The sequence below is a fragment of the Bos javanicus genome, chromosome 4 (assembly GCF_032452875.1).
Source record: "Bos javanicus breed banteng chromosome 4, ARS-OSU_banteng_1.0, whole genome shotgun sequence".
Lineage (NCBI taxonomy): Eukaryota > Metazoa > Chordata > Mammalia > Artiodactyla > Bovidae > Bos > Bos javanicus.
The window spans coordinates 93,936,329-93,957,402 of NC_083871.1; the positions used below are offsets into that span (position 1 = coordinate 93,936,329).

The window sequence follows — 21,074 nt, forward strand, 5'->3', positions numbered from 1 at the left end:
AGTTCCAGTGTCCCAGGCATACCTGTGGCCTGAGTTAAGCCCATTATGTACAGCAAAGCAGTAATATGAGCCAAATCCTCAGTGGGAGTTCTGATTCTGACCTGGAAAGCGATATAGAAAGAACTCTGGATAGATTCCAGATAACGGGACAGCTAAAATCACAGGTTCTCAGGGCTGGAAGAGTGCTCCGAGGTCATCCAGACTAGCTCTCTGATCCTTGAAAGAGGAGATTAGGTCTCAGAGAGGGAAAGGAACTGACCCAAGGTCCTGCAGTGACTCATGAATGCAGCTCGGGTACGAAGCTGACTCCCAGCTCTTGTCCTGCCATCCTCCACAGCCAAGGAAAGATAGATTTTGGTCAACTGGAAAATGGTCTGGGCAAACTGTGTGTTTTCTTGCTGTAGGGGGAAGAGGTGGTACCAGAGACGCCATGTGAAATCCTCTACCAGGGCATGCTGTATAGCCTCCCCCAGTACATGGTAAGGAGACGGCCGGGTCCGGGCTGTGAGAGCTTCTCAGCTGCGAGGAAGAGATGGCGGAGAGCCCTTTTAAGCTGAGCCCTCTGTCACTTGAGTTTGCTTCCTGAGCCTTCACCCACCGGGCAGTGTTCTCTGACACTTCAGAATTCTGATCTCCCCTTGGGGCTCCTCCAGAGGAAGGAGGACTTGTCTTCTACCTCCAAGTCCTTGTTTGGGAGAGGTGGGGAATGGGGTAGGCTCCATGCAGGATGCACCAGGGGCCTCTCCTGAGTAAGCACCTTAGTCCCTCCGAGGTCCAGGGTGGCCTCTGGTGTCCTAATTGGCCTCAGTCTTCCAGGGGAGAATGCTGATGGTCTGAGGGAGAGGAAGGAAGAGGGTGAGGGGGGTGGATCTTGCCTTTCCCTCCCACCTAATTTCTAGGCATTGCCCCCACTCTCTGCTCCTTCTCTCGTCCTCTTTGGAAAGAGCAGTCTTGACGCAGAACAGTCTGTAAGCACATCTCTTCAGGCTCCTTAGCCTCCCAGGCCCGTCAGGACTGGGCACCAGTTTGCCCTTCCGGAAGTAGGGAGCTTTGGTTATTGAGTGAAGAACTTGGAGCAAGGATTTCAAACACTTCTCTTGGAGCTGTTGAGTTGTGGAAGGATAGCCTTGTTGAATGGGGTAGATTTCCTCGTTTTATGCTTCCTAGATTGCTCTGCTTAAGATTCTACTGGCTGCAGCCCCCACCTCCAAGGCTAAGACAGACTCTATCAATATCCTGGCAGACGTCCTGCCTGAGGAGATGCCGTAAGTGCTTCAGTGGGAGCAGCTGCTGAACACTCACTGTCTTGTCTGCAGTCTCTCTCATCCCTGCCCCACCTCGTTAACACTTACGGGGATTGTCTCCAAGGAGATCTCCTCTCTGCCACCAGTGGCCCCTTTCCACTGCAGTGCTCTCTCAAGCCCAGAACTGAGGGTCTGGAGGGCCACATCATTGCCAGTGACTGGCTGCATGTGTATGTGGGTGGACATTGCTAAGGGACAAGCTTGCCAAAGGCGAGAGAGAGACAAACCTCCAGACAGACTCACAAGTGGGAACTCTGGAGGTTTCCCTAGCACAGCCCAGGTTTCTCAGGTTCTGGCTCACTGGTGTGTACTGTATGTGTCCCAAACACCTGGGTCCTTGTAGGCCTCTCTCGAAGGCCACCTTCTGCACTGACTCTTCCTTTCCCCGTTGCAGCATCACTGTTCTCCAAAGCATGAAGCTGGGCATCGATGTGAACAGGCACAAGGAGATCATTGTAAAGAGCATCTCTGCCCTGCTCCTGCTGCTCCTCAAACACTTCAAACTGAACCACATCTACCAGGTGAGCAGCTCAGAGCACTTCTCCACACCCCTCAGGTGTCCTCCAGGTCCTGCCGCCCAGAGGAAAAACACAAGGGCCTTGGAGTCCAGCAGAGCATCGTTCTCTGTCTTACGGAATCCAGATACGTGTTGCACAAGCTTGGGGCACAAGGTGGGGAATTGTCCTAGAAAGTTGCAAACATCTGTGTCCTTTGAACATTATCCAGGGGTCGTAGGTAGGAATCCCTAGCTTCTTGGGAATATGCCCAGCCAGCTTTGAAGCAATGGAACACAGGACTCAAGCATGCCGCCAAAAGGGGAGCGGGGGGGTGCCAAGCATACTTTTCTGTATGTGAAGCACTCTTCTAACATTTGAGATAGAATTCTATATAAGGCATCCTCTAGCTCATAAGGGCTTTGAAGTTTTATAGAGGATACAGATGTAAAGCAGGCAATTATGGAGTGATAAGTGCTGTGTTACAGGTAAGCATTGGCTGCTATGAAAACACCTAATCCAGCCTGAGGTGGAGAAGCTGTGACTCCTAACCTGAGTCCTACAGAAAACTTGTTAGCCAGGGTGCAGGAGTTGTCAGGGAATGATGGCAGGAAGCATTTAAAGCAGAAAAGCTGATTTGTGAAACTCCTGAGGGCAGAGGGCAAAGTACCTTTGGAAACTAATCAAATGTTTCTGGAGTTCTGCATGGGGTAGAGGGAGACGGGGAGGTCTGGTGGTAACGTGAAGCTGGAGAGGACAGTGGGGAGCAGACAGCAATTCCTGTGCTAGCACACGGTTAGTGGGTACTTACACTGTGGCCGGCACTCTAATCGGTTCATCTGGGATCTCATTAAAATCTCTCAACGCTGCGAGGTGGGTCTTATTTTATTCCACTGAGGCTAAAAGAGGTTAAGAACCTGCTTCCGCATAAGAGCAATGTTTGCCATGCCACGGAGTTTGGACTTGGTGCTGTGGGTGTTGCCAAGACATAGGAGAAGATGGGGGCAGTGAGTGAGTGTTCTCTGTGGTGAGACATGGAGAGGAGGCGGAGCTTCTCATTCTTGCACAGAGGCTCTGCCCCATTCCTCCTGAGAAGTCAGAACCGAGCTTGCTGCTAAAACAGCAGGAGCTCAGTGCAGGGAGGCCCTGCAGAGTCTGTGTCCATGGCAGGTTCAACTGTACAACCTGGATATGTATCCACTTTAGTGCATTCAGAGACATCTTGTAGTGTGTTAGGGTACCCCGAGGACACACACTTCTTCTACCAATATTTGCAGAGCAGCAGCAGGGCTGGGAGGAATAGGGAGGGATGAGTGAGAAATAGTGTTCCTAGTAGAAAGAGATCTGCGTGTGTGTGCTTCTGTCTGCTTCTCTTGGTGGGCAGTATGTGGATCCACAGCCAGACGGGTGGGTGGCCTGATGGGCCTTGCCAGTACATGTCAGTGTGTCCTGACAAGGCTACAGACATGTCTCAAACTGAAAGATGTTTCCCATCACTTGACAGTAGGTTTGTATTGGCTCCTGCACCTGAGGCTTTGCAAAATACCCTGATTCAGCTGCCAGGGAGAAGATATTTGAGCAGAAGAGAGAACTGGGCAACACAAGCTGACTCCTCACTTCTAACCACACACCTCGGGAGAGGGCAGCTGAGTGTGCTGCCATGGCTATTTTTTGGTGATCAGGAATCAATAAGAGCTAAGGGATTTAAAACACTGCAGTTCTGTGCTTTTTCAACCAGTTTCTACACTTAGAGTAGTTTAGATTCTGGAGACAAACTGTGTGTGATGCTGTTCAGTGTATCATGGGCAAAAGCCGGATGACACTGCCCCAGTAGGTCTTCCTGGAAGCAAACCCCATCCAAATTCAAGAGAGCGAAGTGGAACGCGATGTTCTATTGTTTAACCCATCAAAAAGATCTTGGGCTTATTCTTAGTGCATTATTTGTTGACTGAAGGACTCTTGTTGATTCATTAAAATACTGATATTCTAAGTATAGGGGCTAGTCCAGTGAACCACACCCACCCTGGAGCCCACGCTCCAGTGGTTCATTTGGTTACCACGCACCGTATCCATCCTGACTGAGTGATGCCAACAGTTGTTGGGCTGCACCTGTTCCTGGCATATCCATCACAGTTGAAACTCTGTGAGCCAGAGCTTTGGTATGGGAGGCAACTCCCTTGGGGAGCCTTCCTTTTGCTGTAGAGCTTAGGAACAAATCTCACAGCAATTCCTTCTGTTTATCTGGAGTGGGATTTTCTTTCTGGCTTGTGTACATTTTGTGCTTTTGGTGAGGCGCTTGCAACATACACGCACTGCAGACTGTCCCCTTCTATGTCGGCTAGGCTGGCTGAAGAGGGCTCTCCCCACGTCCCAGATGGGAAGACTATTAACACAAGTGGACAGTGGATATTCTTAGGAATGGGTGTCAGAATTGTACTTGCCTCTTTATTTTTCATATAGACCTTCTATTCTCCCCAAAATAAGCTTCCTTTCTGCTTTGATTTTTTAATTCAGTTTGAATATGTATCACAACATTTGGTATTTGCCAACTGCATCCCATTGATCCTGAAGTTCTTCAATCAAAATATCTTGTCCTACATCACTGCCAAAAACGGGTAAGGACTCTGGACAGGTTTATTTCAAAAGGCTGTTTGGGGATTGAGAAATTATTTTGTCTCTGAGCCGCCTTTCCATTCTCCCTGGTCCTTTCTGTCTTAGAGCTGTTTGTCAAATTTCGTTTTCTTGAGGTATTACTGGTGGGGTGTATGATTTGGCCTCTTCACAAAGATATTTGTAACTTAATAGTTTTGAAAACTGTAATGCCATAACTCAAAAGAAGCTGCACCGATAAATTTCAGCCCTGTGGATCCTTTCAGAAGGATCCAAAAATGTTATTTTGTGAAGCAGCTGGCTTGTCTGGCCAGCCCTGATTTTAGTATAAATCATAAATTGAATTAAATTTGTAAAGGGTTATACAGAATTTGTAATTTAAGGTAAACAATAGACCCTTACTTCGATAGATCAATTTGTAGTTTAAAAACTGCAGTATTTTCACATCCATTATTTCATTTAATCTCCTCATCAGTGCTAAGACATATCACAACAAGTTTTATTCCCATTTCTTCAGTTAGGAAACAAATTCAGAAAGGTTAATTGACTTATAAGGATAGCACACCAGAGAGACCCTTTAAGTAAGCAGAAGAGGCAGGGTTAAAACACAGTTGCTATGGCTTGCTCCAGCCAAGTGGGGACTTGGAGGGTTAACAGAGTAGGCCCTTGTTCCTTAGTTTGCTGCTTACACAAAAACCGGAAGCGTGTTAATCAGTAAAGTTGACCAGAAGTGCTTTACCAGAGGCAAGGTTCCTAAAATAGAAGAAGGCTGACGTGACACTTGAGGTGGCTGGAGAGGGGCTAGGAGATGTTGGCCCCACAGTCTGTCAGCACTGCCAGAAACTCCACCCTGGAGAGACAGCCTACTTCTGTGTAGCTTAAAACACACACAGAACCCAAAGTCACAGGACCTGGATTCCTGACCTGGATCTGCCACTTGCTAGCTGTGTCATTTCAAGTGTAAGACACTGTGTTTCTCTGAGCCACAGTATCTTCATCTTTAAAGTGAGAATAATACCTACTCTGACTCTATCATAGACTTTTATAAGCATTAGTTAGGATAAACATACATGAGAGCGCTTTACTTTTCCTGTTTGGAAGAAGCACTAGAGAATGGGTTTATCCTCACTACAAAGAGACTTCTGCCCCTTAAAAATGGCACTTAAGACGTGCTAGTTGCTCACCAGGGAAAACTGAAAGTGTCTGTGAGGCTGGGGAAGGGCCACAGCTTCATGAAGGCACCTGTGTGTGTCAGCTCACACAGAACGGGGATTTGTTAGGAGGAAATGGGTGGTTTATCATCTTGAAGAACCTCGGACAGAGGTGCAGCTCTGGGCCTCAAGGTCAGTCTGTAGCACACGGAACCCAGGGGGCCATGTGCCTCCAATCTGTGGCCACTTGGCCTCTGCACCTCCGCTCCAACTTTTCCTCTCTCACTGACAAATAGTTTTGTCTGCTTCCTAAACCAGAATTTGCCTGCAATGCAGGACACCCAGGTTCAATCCCTGCCTGGGTCGGGACGATGCCCTGGAGAAGGGAATGGCCACCCACTCTAGTATTCTTGCCTGGAAAATCCTATGGACAGAGGAGCCTGGCAAGCCACCTATAGTCCATGGGGTCACAAGAGAATTGGACACAACTGAGCGACTAAGTGAAATATGTCTAAGCCACTTAGTGAAAATATGCCTACCTGAGCTAAACATGCTCCTGTACCACTTCAGAGACTGAATTGGCTCTTGATCCCTGTTCCACATGCCCAGGGTTCGAGGTCCACCCTTGGATCAATAACTGTGGCTGAGGAGTGGGGTTCAGGAGCTTGGTGCCCCCGCACTGTGGGCCTAGAATTAGGGGGCAGACAATCCAATAGGTGCCCTTCGGGTTCCATTTGGAGCTGGAAGAGTGGTAGTACCAAACTGTGCTGTTTGCTGAGGTCAGCCTGGGTACAGGGTTCCTCTTATGCGTTATCTATGAGCTTTACTGTTGCATAATCTCAAGAACTTGAGTGCCTTCTGCTTGCTACTGCAGTTTCGTCATAGCTCTTACAATCTAGATATACTAGAAACCTGGAACTTTATGCCCCCTTAGGGTAGAATTTAATACAATGAGATTGAAACAAATCCATCTTGGATTCCCCACCCTTATTTCCCGGTTGCCAGTACCTACTTTGCCATGGGGCTTTGTCAGTAGAAAGTGGGTAGATAAGTAGATGAGCCAGCCAGGAATCTTTATCCTAATGGAGCAGTGTGAAACTGGCAACCCTGGAGAACCTAGTAGGTACATCCACGGCCCTCTCCTCTCCTGCCGTGATTCCCTTAGGTTATCTTTGGGGGTTTCTTGGACAAAGGTCAACATTTCTAGTCAAATAAATTGTTGCCTTTTGCTTGGATAGAAGTTTTGACTTTGAAATATAGGAGAGGTCCAAGGAGCCCCATATTCCTGTTTATATCCTATGCTTTACCGACGTCGTTTATCCATGTCCAGTTATTCTAACTGGAGTGGTTTGGTGTTTAAAACCTCATGGGAGTAAACTAATTAGCCTTCAATTAAAATAAATAAATTAAAAAAAAAAAAAAGAACCTCATGGAAGGAAAAAAAAAGGAACTTCCCTGGTGGTTCAGTGATTAGGACTCCACGCTTCCACTGCAGGGGGCACAGGTTTGATCCCTGGGTCAGGGAACTAAGATCCCACATGCCCCTCAGCCTGGCCAAAAAAGTTTTTTTTTCTTTTAAAGACAAACCTCATGGAATGTCAGAAGCAGAAAGAGCATTAGAGATTAGATTAGCTAGTCTAAATGCTGCATTGTACCCATGAAAAAGGGAGGAGGAAAGAGCTGTCAGCTGGAGTGGCCGGGGCCCCGTCATCATGCGGTGGTTCCTTCCCCTGCTGACTCATGCCTGTCTCCCTGGGCTCACCGCAGAGCCTCCAGCTCCCTTGCGGTCAGCCAGGGTCTCTTTTGGGAGCAGATGCGGTTACCATCCTTGAGCTACTAGATGGGCCCAGCTGCAGGAAGCTGCCTCTGTCTCAGGCTTCCTCTTGGAGTGGCTTCTGTGGTTTTTCCCCAGAGGTCCTGGCTTTCCGAAACATCTGGTAAGACACAGGAGAGGTCTTCATTCTCACAGGTTGTTATTAACTTACTGACCAGAGACACATTAATACATCTTTTTGTTACCTTAACGTTACTGACTGGAGATGTTTCACTTCACTTTCATAACAAATCGCCAGCCACAGGCATTAGTTTCTGCAAAACTCCTTCAGTCAATAATGTGTAAAGTGGGATGAGTTTGGGCAACATCTTTGGGCGCACAATTATATACACACAAATATACACTTAAACACAGAAACACAAATGCATACGACCTTATGTATTTCTTTAAAGAACAGAAGAGAACTGTGGCTATACCGAGGCGCTTTCTCTGCTTTCTCTTGCCTCTGAAAGAACTCTGTCAGTCCTTCTCATGGCTATGAGGAGAGGAGACTGGATCTGGAGGTGCCTGGCACCAGAACCCTCAGTTTCAGCTGAAGTCACTAAGCAATTCTGGAAATAGATGGGGCTAGCTGAAGAGAAATAACCTCCTGCCCTTTCGGATGTAGCCATTTGCTGCCTTTACCATTTACCTAAAGCCTGTTCTTATCTCTGCATCTTGCAGCATCTCGGTCCTGGATTACCCATGCTGTACCATCCAGGATTTGCCGGAGCTTACTACGGAGAGCCTGGTAAGCAAGTAGGGATTTGGTAGCCTTTGAAATTGCCATGTGGCAGAGGTTGGCATTTGCTCTTCCTTTTCTTTTCTAGCCCCCTCATGCCCTGGTTTGGGAGTCTTAAATGAATAAAAGCATATTGGCAAGAGCACAGAGGTAGTAGGGGCTTAGATCTAGTGACCCAGTCGAGAAAGATTTGGAAAAGCTGAGCATAGCATTTTGTAGAGAAAAGGGTCAGTGAAAAACACTGAAGAGGAGAGGGAATTTAGAAAGATAATGGGGCTGAAACTGAGTGTAAACAGCTGTTCTGAATGGCAGGTGCATCTCTGCTGCTCTAGCCTAATTGTCTTCTTTCTTCTGTGTCACAGGCTTGTCTCATTTTCATAAGGTTATATAAACCCTGGGGTGTGTACTTCAGAAAATACTTGCCTGGGTCTTTCTGAGGCAAAATTCAATATGGCCACAGAAGGATGACCCAGAAAGTTCCTCATGCCAGAAGCAGTTCCAGGCAAATCAGAAAAGTCCCTCAGTCCTTCTGAATCCCATGAAACTGACTGATAGGCAGCACGTTGAAATCAAGTATCTACCTCCTCATGTATTATTGCTGCAGCTCCTTCGGTGTACCTAAGCCCATCCCCGTACACTGTTGCACTGGAATTGTTTATCTGTATCTGTTTTTCCATTTGACTGAAAACTCCCTGAAGGAAGAGATAGTATCATCTTTCTGTTATATCCCGAGTCTAGCACCATGTTCAGTACATGAAAGGAGCTTAATAAATGATCAGATGATGACACCTGTGTGTGCCCCAACCCCTTGTCCCCAACTTTTAATACCTGCACAATGTCACATCAGAAAACTTCATTGTGCAAAAAGTACCTGTACCTTGTGTGGCACAGGTTTTACAGAACTGTAAGGTTTGTGACTGGAGGGGACCTGAGAAGCATTTGGCCCAACCCCATATTTCAAAGATGAGAAACCTGAGGGTTGAAGTGACTTGTCAGGTCCACTCCTCATAGCCGACAGACCTTGAATGAGAGGAAGAGCCATGTCCTAAGACACCAAGTCTAGCTCCTTTTTAAGCACCAGAGCAGAGATTCCCTGACTTTTTTAGATATGGCCTCAGCAGAGAAGCAAGCTGGGAGCTTCTTACCTCTGCAGAGAGAGGTAATGAGTTGTCTAATCCTGTTTATGATGTTATTCAATCTTTAAAACAACTGTATGAGGTTGTCATCGGTGCTTTATAGGTGGAGAAGTTAAAAGTAGTTGAAAGTAAAGAGCCAGGGTGGAGACATGCAGCCCCACCAATCAGACTGAAATGAGGACCGCCCTTTCGAACAGAAACAGCGGTGCACGGATAGCATTAAAGCTCTACTGTGAATAGGGTATTTCAAAACACAGTCATCTTCTCAATCCCATAACTAGGGATTGATGGAAACTATACTTTTGTATCGGAGAAGGCGATACCACCCCACTCCAGTACTCTTGCCTGGAAAATCCCATGGATGGAGGAGCCTGATAGGCTGCAGTCCATGGGGTGGCTAAGAGTCGGACACGACTGAGTGACTTTACTTTCCCTTTTCACTTTCATGCATTGGAGGAAATGGCAACCCACTCCAGTGTTCTTGCCTGGAGAATCCCAGGGACGGGGGAGGCTGCGTCTATGGGGTTGCACAACTGAAGCGACTTGAGCAGCAGCATACTTTTATATATCTTCCGATTAACCTTTTGGGATATGAACATAAAATTATTGAAATAATTGTTATGCCTCTGAGAAGACTGTTGTTATCTAAGAGGGGGTGAAAGCACATACCTTTTCATAATGAAAAACAGATTTCATGCTAGGTGTTCTTATTCTTTCTGTGAAGCTACAGTGGCACCTGGTGGTTTCATTTGGTAACCACAGATTTTTTATTTTTTAGAAGTACTTCCCTGAGCCCAGTCATGGACTTAACTAGCTAGTTTACTCCACATAGATCCTCAATACAGTGGTTTGTTTGTCTAAACTAATGGCTTCTGTCCTTAGAGAGGACTAGTGTTTATATGAGTAAGATTTATCTCTTTTTTTCAGGCTCAGTGAATTAATTGTAAGCACAGCATACTGGCGTTTTAAGTACATAGTATTTTCTTTAAATAACATTTCAAGTCCCCCCTCCCCATGACTTTAAAATCGATATATATTGAAGAAAATTGAGGAAATACAGAAAAATACGGGAAAGAAAATAAAAATACCCTTAGTAAACTATTTGCATCTGTGCATGCTTGTGCGCATGCTCATTTGCTCAGTCGTGTCCGACTCTTTGCGACCCTATGGACCGTAGCCGGCCAGGCTCCTCTGTCCATGGGATTCCCCCAGGCAAGAATACTGGAGTGGATTGCCATGCCCTCCTCTAGGGAATTTTCCCGACCCAGGGATCGAACCCACGTCGCTTACATCTCCTGCATTGGCAGGTGGGTTCTTTACCACTAGCACCGCCTGGGAAGCCCAAACTACTTGTATATAACCAATGTTAATATTTGGTTGCAATTAACCATATATCTGGAGAAGGCAATGGCACCCCACTCCAGTACTCTTGCCTGGAAAATCCCATGGACAGAGGAGCCTGGTGGGCTGCAGTCCATGGGGTCGCTGAGGGTCAGACACGACTGAGCGACTTCACTTTCATTTTTCACTTTCATGCATTGGAGAAGGAAATGGCGACCCACTCCAGTGTTCTTGCCTGGAGAATCCCAGGGACGGGGGAGCCTGGTGGGCTGCCGTGTCTGGGGTCGCACAGAGTCCGACATGACTGAAGTGACACAGCAGCAGCAGCAGCAACCATATATCAGAGGGTAAAGCGTCTGCCTACAATGCGGGAGACCCGGGTTCAATCCCTGGGTTGGGAAGATCCCCTGGAGAAGGAAATGGCAACCCACTCCAGTACTCTTGCCTGGAAAATCCCATGGACTGAGAAGCCTGGTAGGCTACAGTCCATAGGGTTGCAAAGAGTCCGACACGACGGAGCAACTTCACTTTCACTTTCATATATATATATATATATATATATATATATATATATATTCACTCACACACACATATTTAAGAAAATAAGGACTTTACATGTTTCCATTCACATAGCTGCACATAATATTCCACTACTTAATTTTTTTAAAAAACGATTGTTTCATACTATTATTGGGCATTTATTACAATGTTCTTCCTATAACTCCAAAATGAACATCCTTGCACATGAATCTTTGACCTTATCTCTGATTACTTCCTTAAGATAGATTTCTAGAAGTGGAGTTACTTGACTAAGGTAGTCTTGATTCATATTTTTTCAGTTTTCTGAGTTTGAACTGAGTTCAACCTCATTTGGAACTCTAACTACGTATATGCTGCTGCTAAGTCGCTTTAGTTGTGTCCGACTGTGTGACTCCATGGACGGCAGCCCACCAAGCTCCGCTGTCCCTGGGGTTCTCCAGGCAAGAACACTGGAGTGGGTTGCCATTTCCTTCTCCAAACTACATATATAGTGGACATGAAATAAAGGCAAAGTTAGTGGCACATTAATTTCTAAATTCTCATTTTGTAAAAATATCTAGCTCTGCAATAGGCCATCTTTACCTATGTAATGAACAGTTTCCTCACCCCCCTGGCATAGGAAGGCTTACAGTTTCTAAATTTCCAAAAGTCTATGTTCAAATTCAATCCACTAAACTAGGAAAAAATTAAAATTAAATCCCAAATATAAGAGAAGGATGATGTACATATGACTGTATGGAAGTTAGGTGTGATCTTTGGAAGGAGGTTGCTAGCAAAGGCAGGGGGTATGGCCTCAACAAGTATTGTAGGATGTTCAGCGTCTGGGTGGTTGTTTTGAGCAATGGTATGAAAAATAGGTATGTAACATGATGCTTTAGGAGTGAAATATATTCGATCTTTTATATTTATTAATATCCTTTTAACTTTATGTGTACTTTATAACATATCATGTTATTACGATAATACATTTTTGTGTGTGTGTGTGTTTCAATGATGGAAACATTTTTTTTTTTTACCTTTTTTTTAAAAATTTTATTTTATTTTTAAACTTTACATAATTGTATTAGTTTTGCCAAATATCAAAATGAATCCGCCACAGGTATACATGTGTCCCAATGTTCATCGAAACACTGTTTATAATAGCCAGGACATGGAAGCAACCTAGATGTCCATCAGCAGATGAATGGATAAGAAAGCTATGGTACATATACACAATGGAGTATTACTCAGCCATTGAAAAGAATACATTTGAATCAGTTCTAATGAGGTGGATGAAACTGGAGCCTATTATACAGAGTGAAGTAAGCCAGAAAGAAAAACACCAATACAGTATACGATAATACATTTATAATTTCTAAATAAACATACATTATATTTTGAAGTCAATGAGTATCAGAGCTAGAAGTTTCTTAGTATTTTGCCCAGTCTTACCCTCTGCTCATAAAGAAACAGGTGGAGTGGTGAAGTGTTATCCAAAGCAGAGGGTCAGAATGTACATGACCTGGCCATTTGCAAAGAAATATTTGACATTTCGTTTTAGATCAAGCAAGTGAAATTATTAAGTTCTTTTGAAAAAAAAATTATTTATTTTAGGCTGCGCTGGGGCTTTCTTTAGTTTTGGCGAGTTGGAACTACTCTCTGGTTGTGGTGTGCAGGCTTCTCATTGCAGTGGCTTCTCTAGTTGCAGAGCACAGGCTCCAGACCTTCGGCTCAGTAGTTGCAGCTCCCCAGCTCTAGAGCACAGGCTCAGTAATTGTGGTGCACTGGCTTAATTGTCCCCTGGCATGTGGGATCTTTCCAGACAAGGGACTAAACCTGTGTCCCCTGCATTGGCAGGCAATTTCTTAACCACTGGACCACCAAGGAAGGCCTAAGTTAATTCTTAAAAGGTACTTCATCACAAAATTCCTCAAATTTGGGTTTGATTTATATTCAGAAATACCTATACAAATATGTTCATATCACTTAAATTTATATGCTTGATCCTTTCATCTATCTCTATTATTTTCTCTCTTTTTCTGTATTAGTTTCTAACCCAGATATTTACAGATATTCCAGAAGATTTTTGTGTTATTGTTTTCATTTTTGTTTTATTTATGTTCAGGTATTAAGGTCTCTGGAGAAGGTAATGGTACCCCACTGCAGTACTCTTGCCTGGAAAATCCCATGGACGGAGGAGCCTGGAAGGCCAGTCCATGGGGTCGCTGAGGGTCAGACATGACTGAGCGACTTCACTTTCACTTTTCACTTTCATGCATTGGAGAAGGAAATGGCAACCCACTCCAGTGTTCTTGCCTGGAGAATCCCAGGGACGGGGGAGCCTGGTGGGCTGCCGTCTATGGGGTTGCACAGATTAGGACACAACTGAAGCGACTTAGCAGCATTAAGGTCTCTAGCATTACTTTTAGGCATTATTTAGCCAGTGATTTATGACCTCCTTAAAAAAGTCTTTGTTTTTACATTCACTGTCACTATTTAAAACCAACAATGCAATTAGCATTATTGTTTCTCTATTCTAGATCAAATGTGAACATATCATAAGGTATACATCCATTTTCCATGAGGTATTTATACAAAAGAAGGACCATGGATAAATGGTGGGTTGTTTTTTTGTTTTTGCATTTTTTTCAATTTTCCTGGTTGTCACCCTTTCTGTAATGAGTGCTAGGTGGTTTTTTTGTTGTTTTTTTTTTAACTCACATTCCCAGATCCCTCCTCAAAGCACAAATAGTTTGCTAAAGCTTCCCAGATGACTTTGAATTTTCTTTTCTTTTCCTCCATACCTCCTCACATCACTTTTAAGAATAATAACTCTTATTATACCTAGATCTAGGTCCTTAATCTAGCAGGAACTTAATTGTCAGAAATTCATATAAGAAAGTTATTCTAAAACAATGTGGGAAAAGAAGATGTAAGCTAATAATAGGATTTCATTTTCAGTTATGTGAACCATAATAAATTAAAAGAATCATTTACCAAGAAATGCCTATTATTGTGAATTTTCAGTCACTAAGTATTATAACTTCACAAATATTTTTGCAAATAGGTTCAAATAACTGCAGGACTGACATGGCATGAAAAACCCGAGTTTGTAATATAGAAAAGGCAGACAGTGGGCTTTGCCACTACAGCTTTAAGTGATCTTGAGCAAGTTTCCTGTAGGCTGTAGGAGTTTCATCTATAAAAGAAAGAGAGGTTAGAATTAGATGAGCATCAGCTTTCCTTAGGCTATAGAATTCTAGATTCATTATAAAACAGATAAGTTACTATTAATAATTTCAATTTCTTGCCTGAGGGAAGACAAAGACACAGAGAACTGCCCCTTTATAAAGGATTTAAATTTCCCAAAGGTGCAACTCTCTTTCTACGAGCTCACCCATGAGCCTTTCCACATGTATTTTTCCTTTCAGTAAACTTTTTACTCTTTAAAAAAATGAACAATTTCGGTTTCTCAATGAAGAGCTGGTTTTCAATTTGAAAGTAGTGTCATCACTTCGGGACTTTAATAAGCTGTTAAGGATCTTCCCTGGTGGTCCAGTGGCTAAGACTCCCAATGCAGGGGGCCTGGGTTTGATCCCTGGTCAGGGAACTAGATCCCACATGCTGCAACTAAAGATCCTGAGTGCTGTAACTAGACCCAGCAGAGCAAATACATAAATATTTTTAAAAGAGAAAAAAAAAAAAAACCTGTTGAGAAGGTTTGAGTTAGATTATATTTAACACTTTGCAGCATTTCTTTAAAGGCTCAGTCACTCCCCTTTAAGGCAGGAAACTTCAATGTTTTGTTGTTGTTGGTTTTGCTTGTTTGAAGTAAGAATTACAGTAGGACATAAGAAAGAGCTCTACCATTAGGTCTGAAAGACCCTGAGAAAGAATGAGGTCAAACCATATTTTCTTTTAGTAATTATGTCTGGAATTCCTTAAGTGTGATCAGAAGATGAATAGTAACTAAAGACAGAGTGTTAGAATTCAGTGAGTACTGGAAATCTAGGTTTAAGCCCTGGTTTGGGCGCCTACCATGTGACCTTAGCCAAACTGCCTTCCTCTTTCTGGGTCTCAGGCTTTGCTTCTATGGATAACAGACTGGGACCAGAACAGTTGAGTCTCTTTCAGCGCTCAGATTCTTACCAATCTGATCTCAGTACAAAAGGAAGAAACACTCTGTTCTTCCTTTCCTCATGAGTTAATTATCCACTTAATTGGCGTAAGCCTGGGTTTTTGTTTGGCTTGGCTCACTCAGCAGAGCTGTGGATGGATCTTTGAGAACAGAACCTTTGTGCCTCAGAAATGCTCTGAAAGGGTAGGATGTGATTGCTGAACTGAATCTTCAGACCAAAGGTGTATGCAAATATTTATTTGTGAGAGTGGAACATGGGCAAATACTTTTTTTAATTTTAGCTGGCTGAAAGTGAGTTAAGCTCTTGCTTTGAATACTGTTAAGTACCAGGAACAGGAGAATATAGCCAGCCAAGTGCTGCTGTTCACAAAATATATCCCCCCACAGAAGTTTGCATCTTACTTAATATGCTGAGTTCTTAAAGAAAGAAAGAAAGGTGACCTGCTTTAAACGAACATTAAAAAATCTTCAAGACCAGCAAATCTAGAGATTTCCCTGGTGGTCCAGTGGTTAAGACTCTGCCCTTAAACTGCAGGGGGTGTGGGTTCCATCCTTGGTCAGGAAAATAAGACCCCACATGCCATGCTGTGCATCCAGAAAATAAATAGAATCAGTTCAGTTCAGTCGCTGAGTCGTGTCTGACTCTTTGCGACCCCATGAATCACAGGACACCAGGCCTCCCTGTCCATCACCAACTCCCGGAGTTCACTCAGACTCAACGTCCATCAAGTCAGTGATGCATCCTCTGTCGTCCCCTTCTCCTCCTGCCCCCAATCCCTCCCAGCATCAGAGTCTTTTCCAATGAGTCAACTCTTCGCATGAGGTGGCCAAAGTACTGGAGTTTCAGCTTTAGCATCATTCCTTCCAAAGAAATCCCAGGGCCGATCTCCTTCAGAATGGACGGGTTGGATCTCCTTGCAGTCCAAGGGACTCTCAAGAGTCTTCTCCAACACCACAGTTCAAAAGCGTCAATTCTTCGGTGCTCAGCTTTCTTCACAGTCCAACTCTCACATCCATACATGACCACTGGAAAAACCATAGCCTTGACTAGACGGACCTTTGTTGGCAAAGTAATGTCTCTGCTTTTCAATATGCTATCTAGGTTGGTCATAACTAAGTGCAGCTTAAAAAAAAAGGACAGACAGACTGGCAAATCCAAATAAGTACTCACAGACCTAAAGGCTTTCTGGAAAAAATAATAATTTGTTGGGTTGGAAGAAGGGAGAAGGCTTGGGCAAGGCTCTGACAAAGCAGACAAGCCTGGGCGAGCCACTGACCAGTATGTGTGCTTTCGATGCCTGCTCCACGATGCCAGAAGTGGGCCTACTTACAGACATCAGGGAAGCGTCATTAGAAGGAAAGCAGAGCAAGGCCCTGGGCAGGTGAGACTGCCTTCAGGGGGAACTAGCGCAGCTCGTAGGACTCCTGAGACTCAGCTCTCAGGAAAAGGCAGCCACAGTCAACATTCTGTCACTCAAAGCTTTTTAACTTTTACACCAACTGGAGAAGGTAAGCCACAGAATTATTGAATGGTCAGAGCTAAAATGATCTTAAAGGTTATCTTAGTTCAACCTCTTATAGGAAACAGGGAAATTACTTGCCTGAGATGATACAGCCGGGGTCAAAGCCATGACCCAGGTGTCCTGGTGCCTATTCCAGGGCTGCTTCTACAAGACCAGGCCGCTATTTCCGTACTCCATAAGGAACGCAAGGCTTTTATGCATATTAGAAGTCAGGATAAAGGAAGCCCACAATGGAAATATAGTTACTTCTCCCATATGTTTTTTTGTTTCACTGCTTCTTATTTTAAAAAATAAACATATAAAAGTCTGTCTCCTCTGTTAGCCACACAAGATGTAACATCTATAAAACCTGATCTGTGTTTTGGGCAAGCAGGATTAGCTAATGCACCTGAGTGGAAACTCCCACGGAAGTTTCTTTTAGAACAAAACAGGTGGTTTTCATGGGACCGGTTCTAAACACAATATTGAACATTTGCTAGAGGAAAGAAATTGTTATTATTTTGATCACTGCATGTGGCTTGCATGACCTTGGTTCCCGGACCCAAGATCGAACCTGGGCCCCTGTAGTAAACATGTCAAGTCCTAACCACTGGACCACCAAGGACCATCCTGGGAGAACATTATTTCTAAACAATATTTCTGAAAAGCTTCCCTGCAACTTCTTGATCCTCAGTATTATTTATTTTTAGGAGAGCCTAATATCCTTACAGGTGTTGGCTGTTCATCTCACAGTTGACGTATGTCTACCTTGCTTGCTTCAGATTCATTTGTGTGTGTTGGGGGGTAATCTCCCACTCACCAGAAAGCAGTTGACTTCTGCTCATTCCTCACTTCCACATTCTCCTCTCACACTGAAGACTTGAGGAACTTCCAAGGTGTTAGTTTGACCACCATATGTGTTAACTGATTCATGTAGCTTCTGATACCAATATATATTTACGAACCCCAGAATCCATAAAGACTCTTATTTTTGTCCCTGAAAGATGTTGCTGTGAGTAATTACCTGTTTCTGATCTGACATCCATCTGTTTGGGTGCTCACAAGCTATTAAGAAACAGTCAAGAGAAACACCTGGTTCAAATTAACCATCTGCCATTTTTCCAACCGTACTAGAGAATTAAGTAATTTACTGCAATATGGTTTGATAAAGGAGGGCAGAGGTTGATTTTTTTTTTAATTAACTGTAATGAATATCAGATCCATCCAATACTGTTTGAAATCTGCCGGAATAATTCTTGGCAATTACCAACATAGCTTACATAAATGCAAAGTATATGGGGGTAAAATTCTGTCATCTCTTTTCTGATCCTAAAGCAGAAAGCTACACGAGAAATCTTGCTCAAACGATATTCCTATGTTCATATATCATCTTTCTAACCAGTACTTGCTCTCGGTACAGAGTCTTCCAGGATCGTGTCTTCCAGCTGTGTGTTTTCAGAGGAAGGATACTGCATGCCTTGAGGAGAAGGGAGGATGTGAGAAGTGGGATGGAAAGGAGGTAGCATTTCATATGGAAGGCTTCACTTGAACTGACCAACCGTGACTTCCAGATTCTGGGAAGGAAAGCCTTGTAGGTGTTGAGATAATGATTGTTGTTGTTCAATCACTAAGTCCTATTCAGCTGTTTGCAACCCCATGGATACCAGGCTTCCCTGTTCTTCACTGTCTCCCAGAGTTTGCTCAAATTCATGTCCATTGAGTCAGTTATGCTGTCCAACCATCTCATCTTCTGCACCCTCTTCTTTTGCCTTCAGTCTTTCCCAGCATCAGAGTCTTTTCCAGTGAGTTGATTCTTCGTATCAGGTGGCCAAAGTAAGTATTGGAGCTTCAGCTTCAACATCAGTCTTTCCAATGAATATTCATGGTTGATTTCCTTTAGGATTGACTGGTTTGATCTCCTTGCCATCCAATGGACTCTCAAGAGTCTTCTCTAGCACTACAATTCAATAGCATCAGTTTTTTGGCACTCAGCCTTCTTTATGGTCCAGTTCTCACATCTGTACATGACTATGGGAAAAACCTTAGCTTTAACTATATGGATCTTTGTTGGCAAAGTGATGTCTCTGCTTCTTTAATAAGCTAAGTTTGTCATAGCTTTTCATCCAAGGAGCAAGCATCTTTCAATTTCATGGCCTCAGTCACTGTCAGCGGTGATTTTGGAGCCCAAGAAAATAGTCTGTCACTGTTTCCACTTTTCCCCCTTCTATTTGTCAAGAAGTGATGGGACTGGATGCCATGATCTTAGTTTTTTGAATGTTGAGTTTCAAGCCAGCTTTTCATCCTCCTCTTTCACCCTTATCAAGAGGCTCTTTGGTTCCTCTTCACTTTCTGCCATTAGAGTGGTATCATCTGCGTATCTGATGATACCAGCCTGTGATTCATCCTGGCAATCTTGATTCCAGCCTATGATTCATCCAGCCCAGCATTTCACATGATGTACTGTTCATATAAATTAAATAAACAAGATGACAATTACAGCCTTGTCATACTCTTTTCCTGGTTTTCAACTAGTCAGTTTTTCCATGTGTGGTTCTAACTGTTCCTTCTTGATCTTCATACAGGTTTCTCAGGAGACAGGTAAGGTGGTTTGGTATTCCCATCTTTTTAAGAACTTTCCACAATTTGTTGTGATCCACACAGTCAAAGGATTTAGCATAATCAATGAAGCAGAAGTAGATGTTTTTCTGGAATTCCCTTGCTTTTTCTGTGTTGCAGTGGATGTTGGCAATTTGAGCTCTGGTATCTGCCTTTTCTAAACCCAGTTTGTACGTCTAGACATTCTGGTTCACATACTGCTTAAGCCTAGCTTGAAGGATTTTGAGCATAACCTTACTGCATTCAAAATGAAAGCAATTGTACGATAGTTTAAACATTTTTTGGCATTGCCCTTCTTTAGGATTGGAATGAAAACTGACCTTTTCCAGTCTTGTGATCATTGACGAGTTTTCCAAATTTGCTGACATATTGAGTGCAGCACTTTAACAGCATCATCTTTAGGATTTGAAATAGCCCAGGTGGAATTCTATCACCTCCACTTACTTTGTTCGTACTAATGCTTCCTAAGGCCCACTTGACTTTACACTCCAGGATGTCTGGCTCTAGGCACACCATTGTGGTTATCCAAGTAATTAAGACCTTTTTTGTGTAGTTCTTCTGTGTTTTTTGACCACCTCTTCTTAATTCCTTTTGCTTCTGTTAGGTCCTTACCATTTATTTCCTTTTATCGTGCTCATCCTTGCATGAAATGTTCCCTTGATAGCTTAAGTTTTCTTGAAGAGCCCTCTAGTCTTTCCCATTCTGTTGTTTTCCTCTACGTCTTTGCATTATTCATTTAAGAAGGTCTTCTTATCTCTCCTTGCTAGTCTCTGGAACTCTGCATTCAGATAGGTATATCTTTCCCTTTCTCCCTTGCTTTTCGCTTCTCTTCTTTCTTCAGCTATTTGTAAAGCCCCTCAGACAACCACTATGCCTTCTTGAATTTCTTTTTCTTTGGGATAGTTTTGGTCACTGCCTCCTGTACAATGTTACAAACCTCTCTCTATAGCTCTTCAGGCACTTTTTCTACCAGATCCAACCCCTAAATCTATTCATCACCTCTACTGTATAATCACAAGGGATTTGATTTAGATCATACCTGAATGGCCCATTGGTTTTTCCCTAGTTTCTTCAATTTAAGCCTGAATTTTGCAGTAAGGAGCTGATGATCTGAGCCACAGTCAGCTCAAGGTCTTGTTTTTGCTTACTGTATAGAGCTTCTCCATCTTCAGCTGTGAAGAATATAATCAATCTCATTTCTGTGTTGACCATCTGGTGATGTCCATTGTAGAGTCATCTCTTGTGTTGTTGGAAGAGGATATTTGCTATGGCCAGTGTGTTCTCTTGACAAAACTGTATTAGCCTTTGCTCTGCTTCATTTTGTACTCCAAGGCCAAAAATCTTGCCTATTACTCCAGATACTGCTTGACTTCCTACTTTTGCATTCCAATCCCCTGTGATGAAAAGGACATCTTTTTTTTGGTACTAGTTCTAGAAGGTCTTGTAGGTCTTCACAGAACCATTCAACTTCAGCTTCTTCAGCATTAGTGGTTGTGGCATAGACTTAGATTACTGTGATGTTGAATGGTTTACCTTGGAAACGAACCAAGATCATTCTGTCATTTTTGAGATTGCACCCAAGTACTGCATTTTGGACTCTTTTGTTGACTATGAGGACTACTCTATTTCTTTTAAGGGATTCTCGCCCACAGTAGTAGATGTAATGGTCATCCAAATTAAATTCGTCCATTCCTGTCCATTTTAGTTC

General features: G+C 43.5%; 1 protein-coding gene across 3 annotated transcripts in view; it reads left to right on the forward strand.

The window, feature by feature from the left end:
* Window positions 1-21,074, forward strand: part of STRIP2 (striatin interacting protein 2) — a 49,070-nt gene that overhangs the window by 21,023 nt on the left and 6,973 nt on the right. For all 3 annotated transcript variants that reach the window (XM_061414680.1, XM_061414683.1, XM_061414681.1), the window contains 5 exons: window positions 405-479; window positions 1,168-1,265; window positions 1,699-1,825; window positions 4,313-4,413; window positions 8,057-8,123. In XM_061414680.1, coding sequence (XP_061270664.1) covers window positions 405-479; window positions 1,168-1,265; window positions 1,699-1,825; window positions 4,313-4,413; window positions 8,057-8,123 — 468 coding nt within the window. The remainder of the gene's footprint in view (window positions 1-404; window positions 480-1,167; window positions 1,266-1,698; window positions 1,826-4,312; window positions 4,414-8,056; window positions 8,124-21,074) is intronic.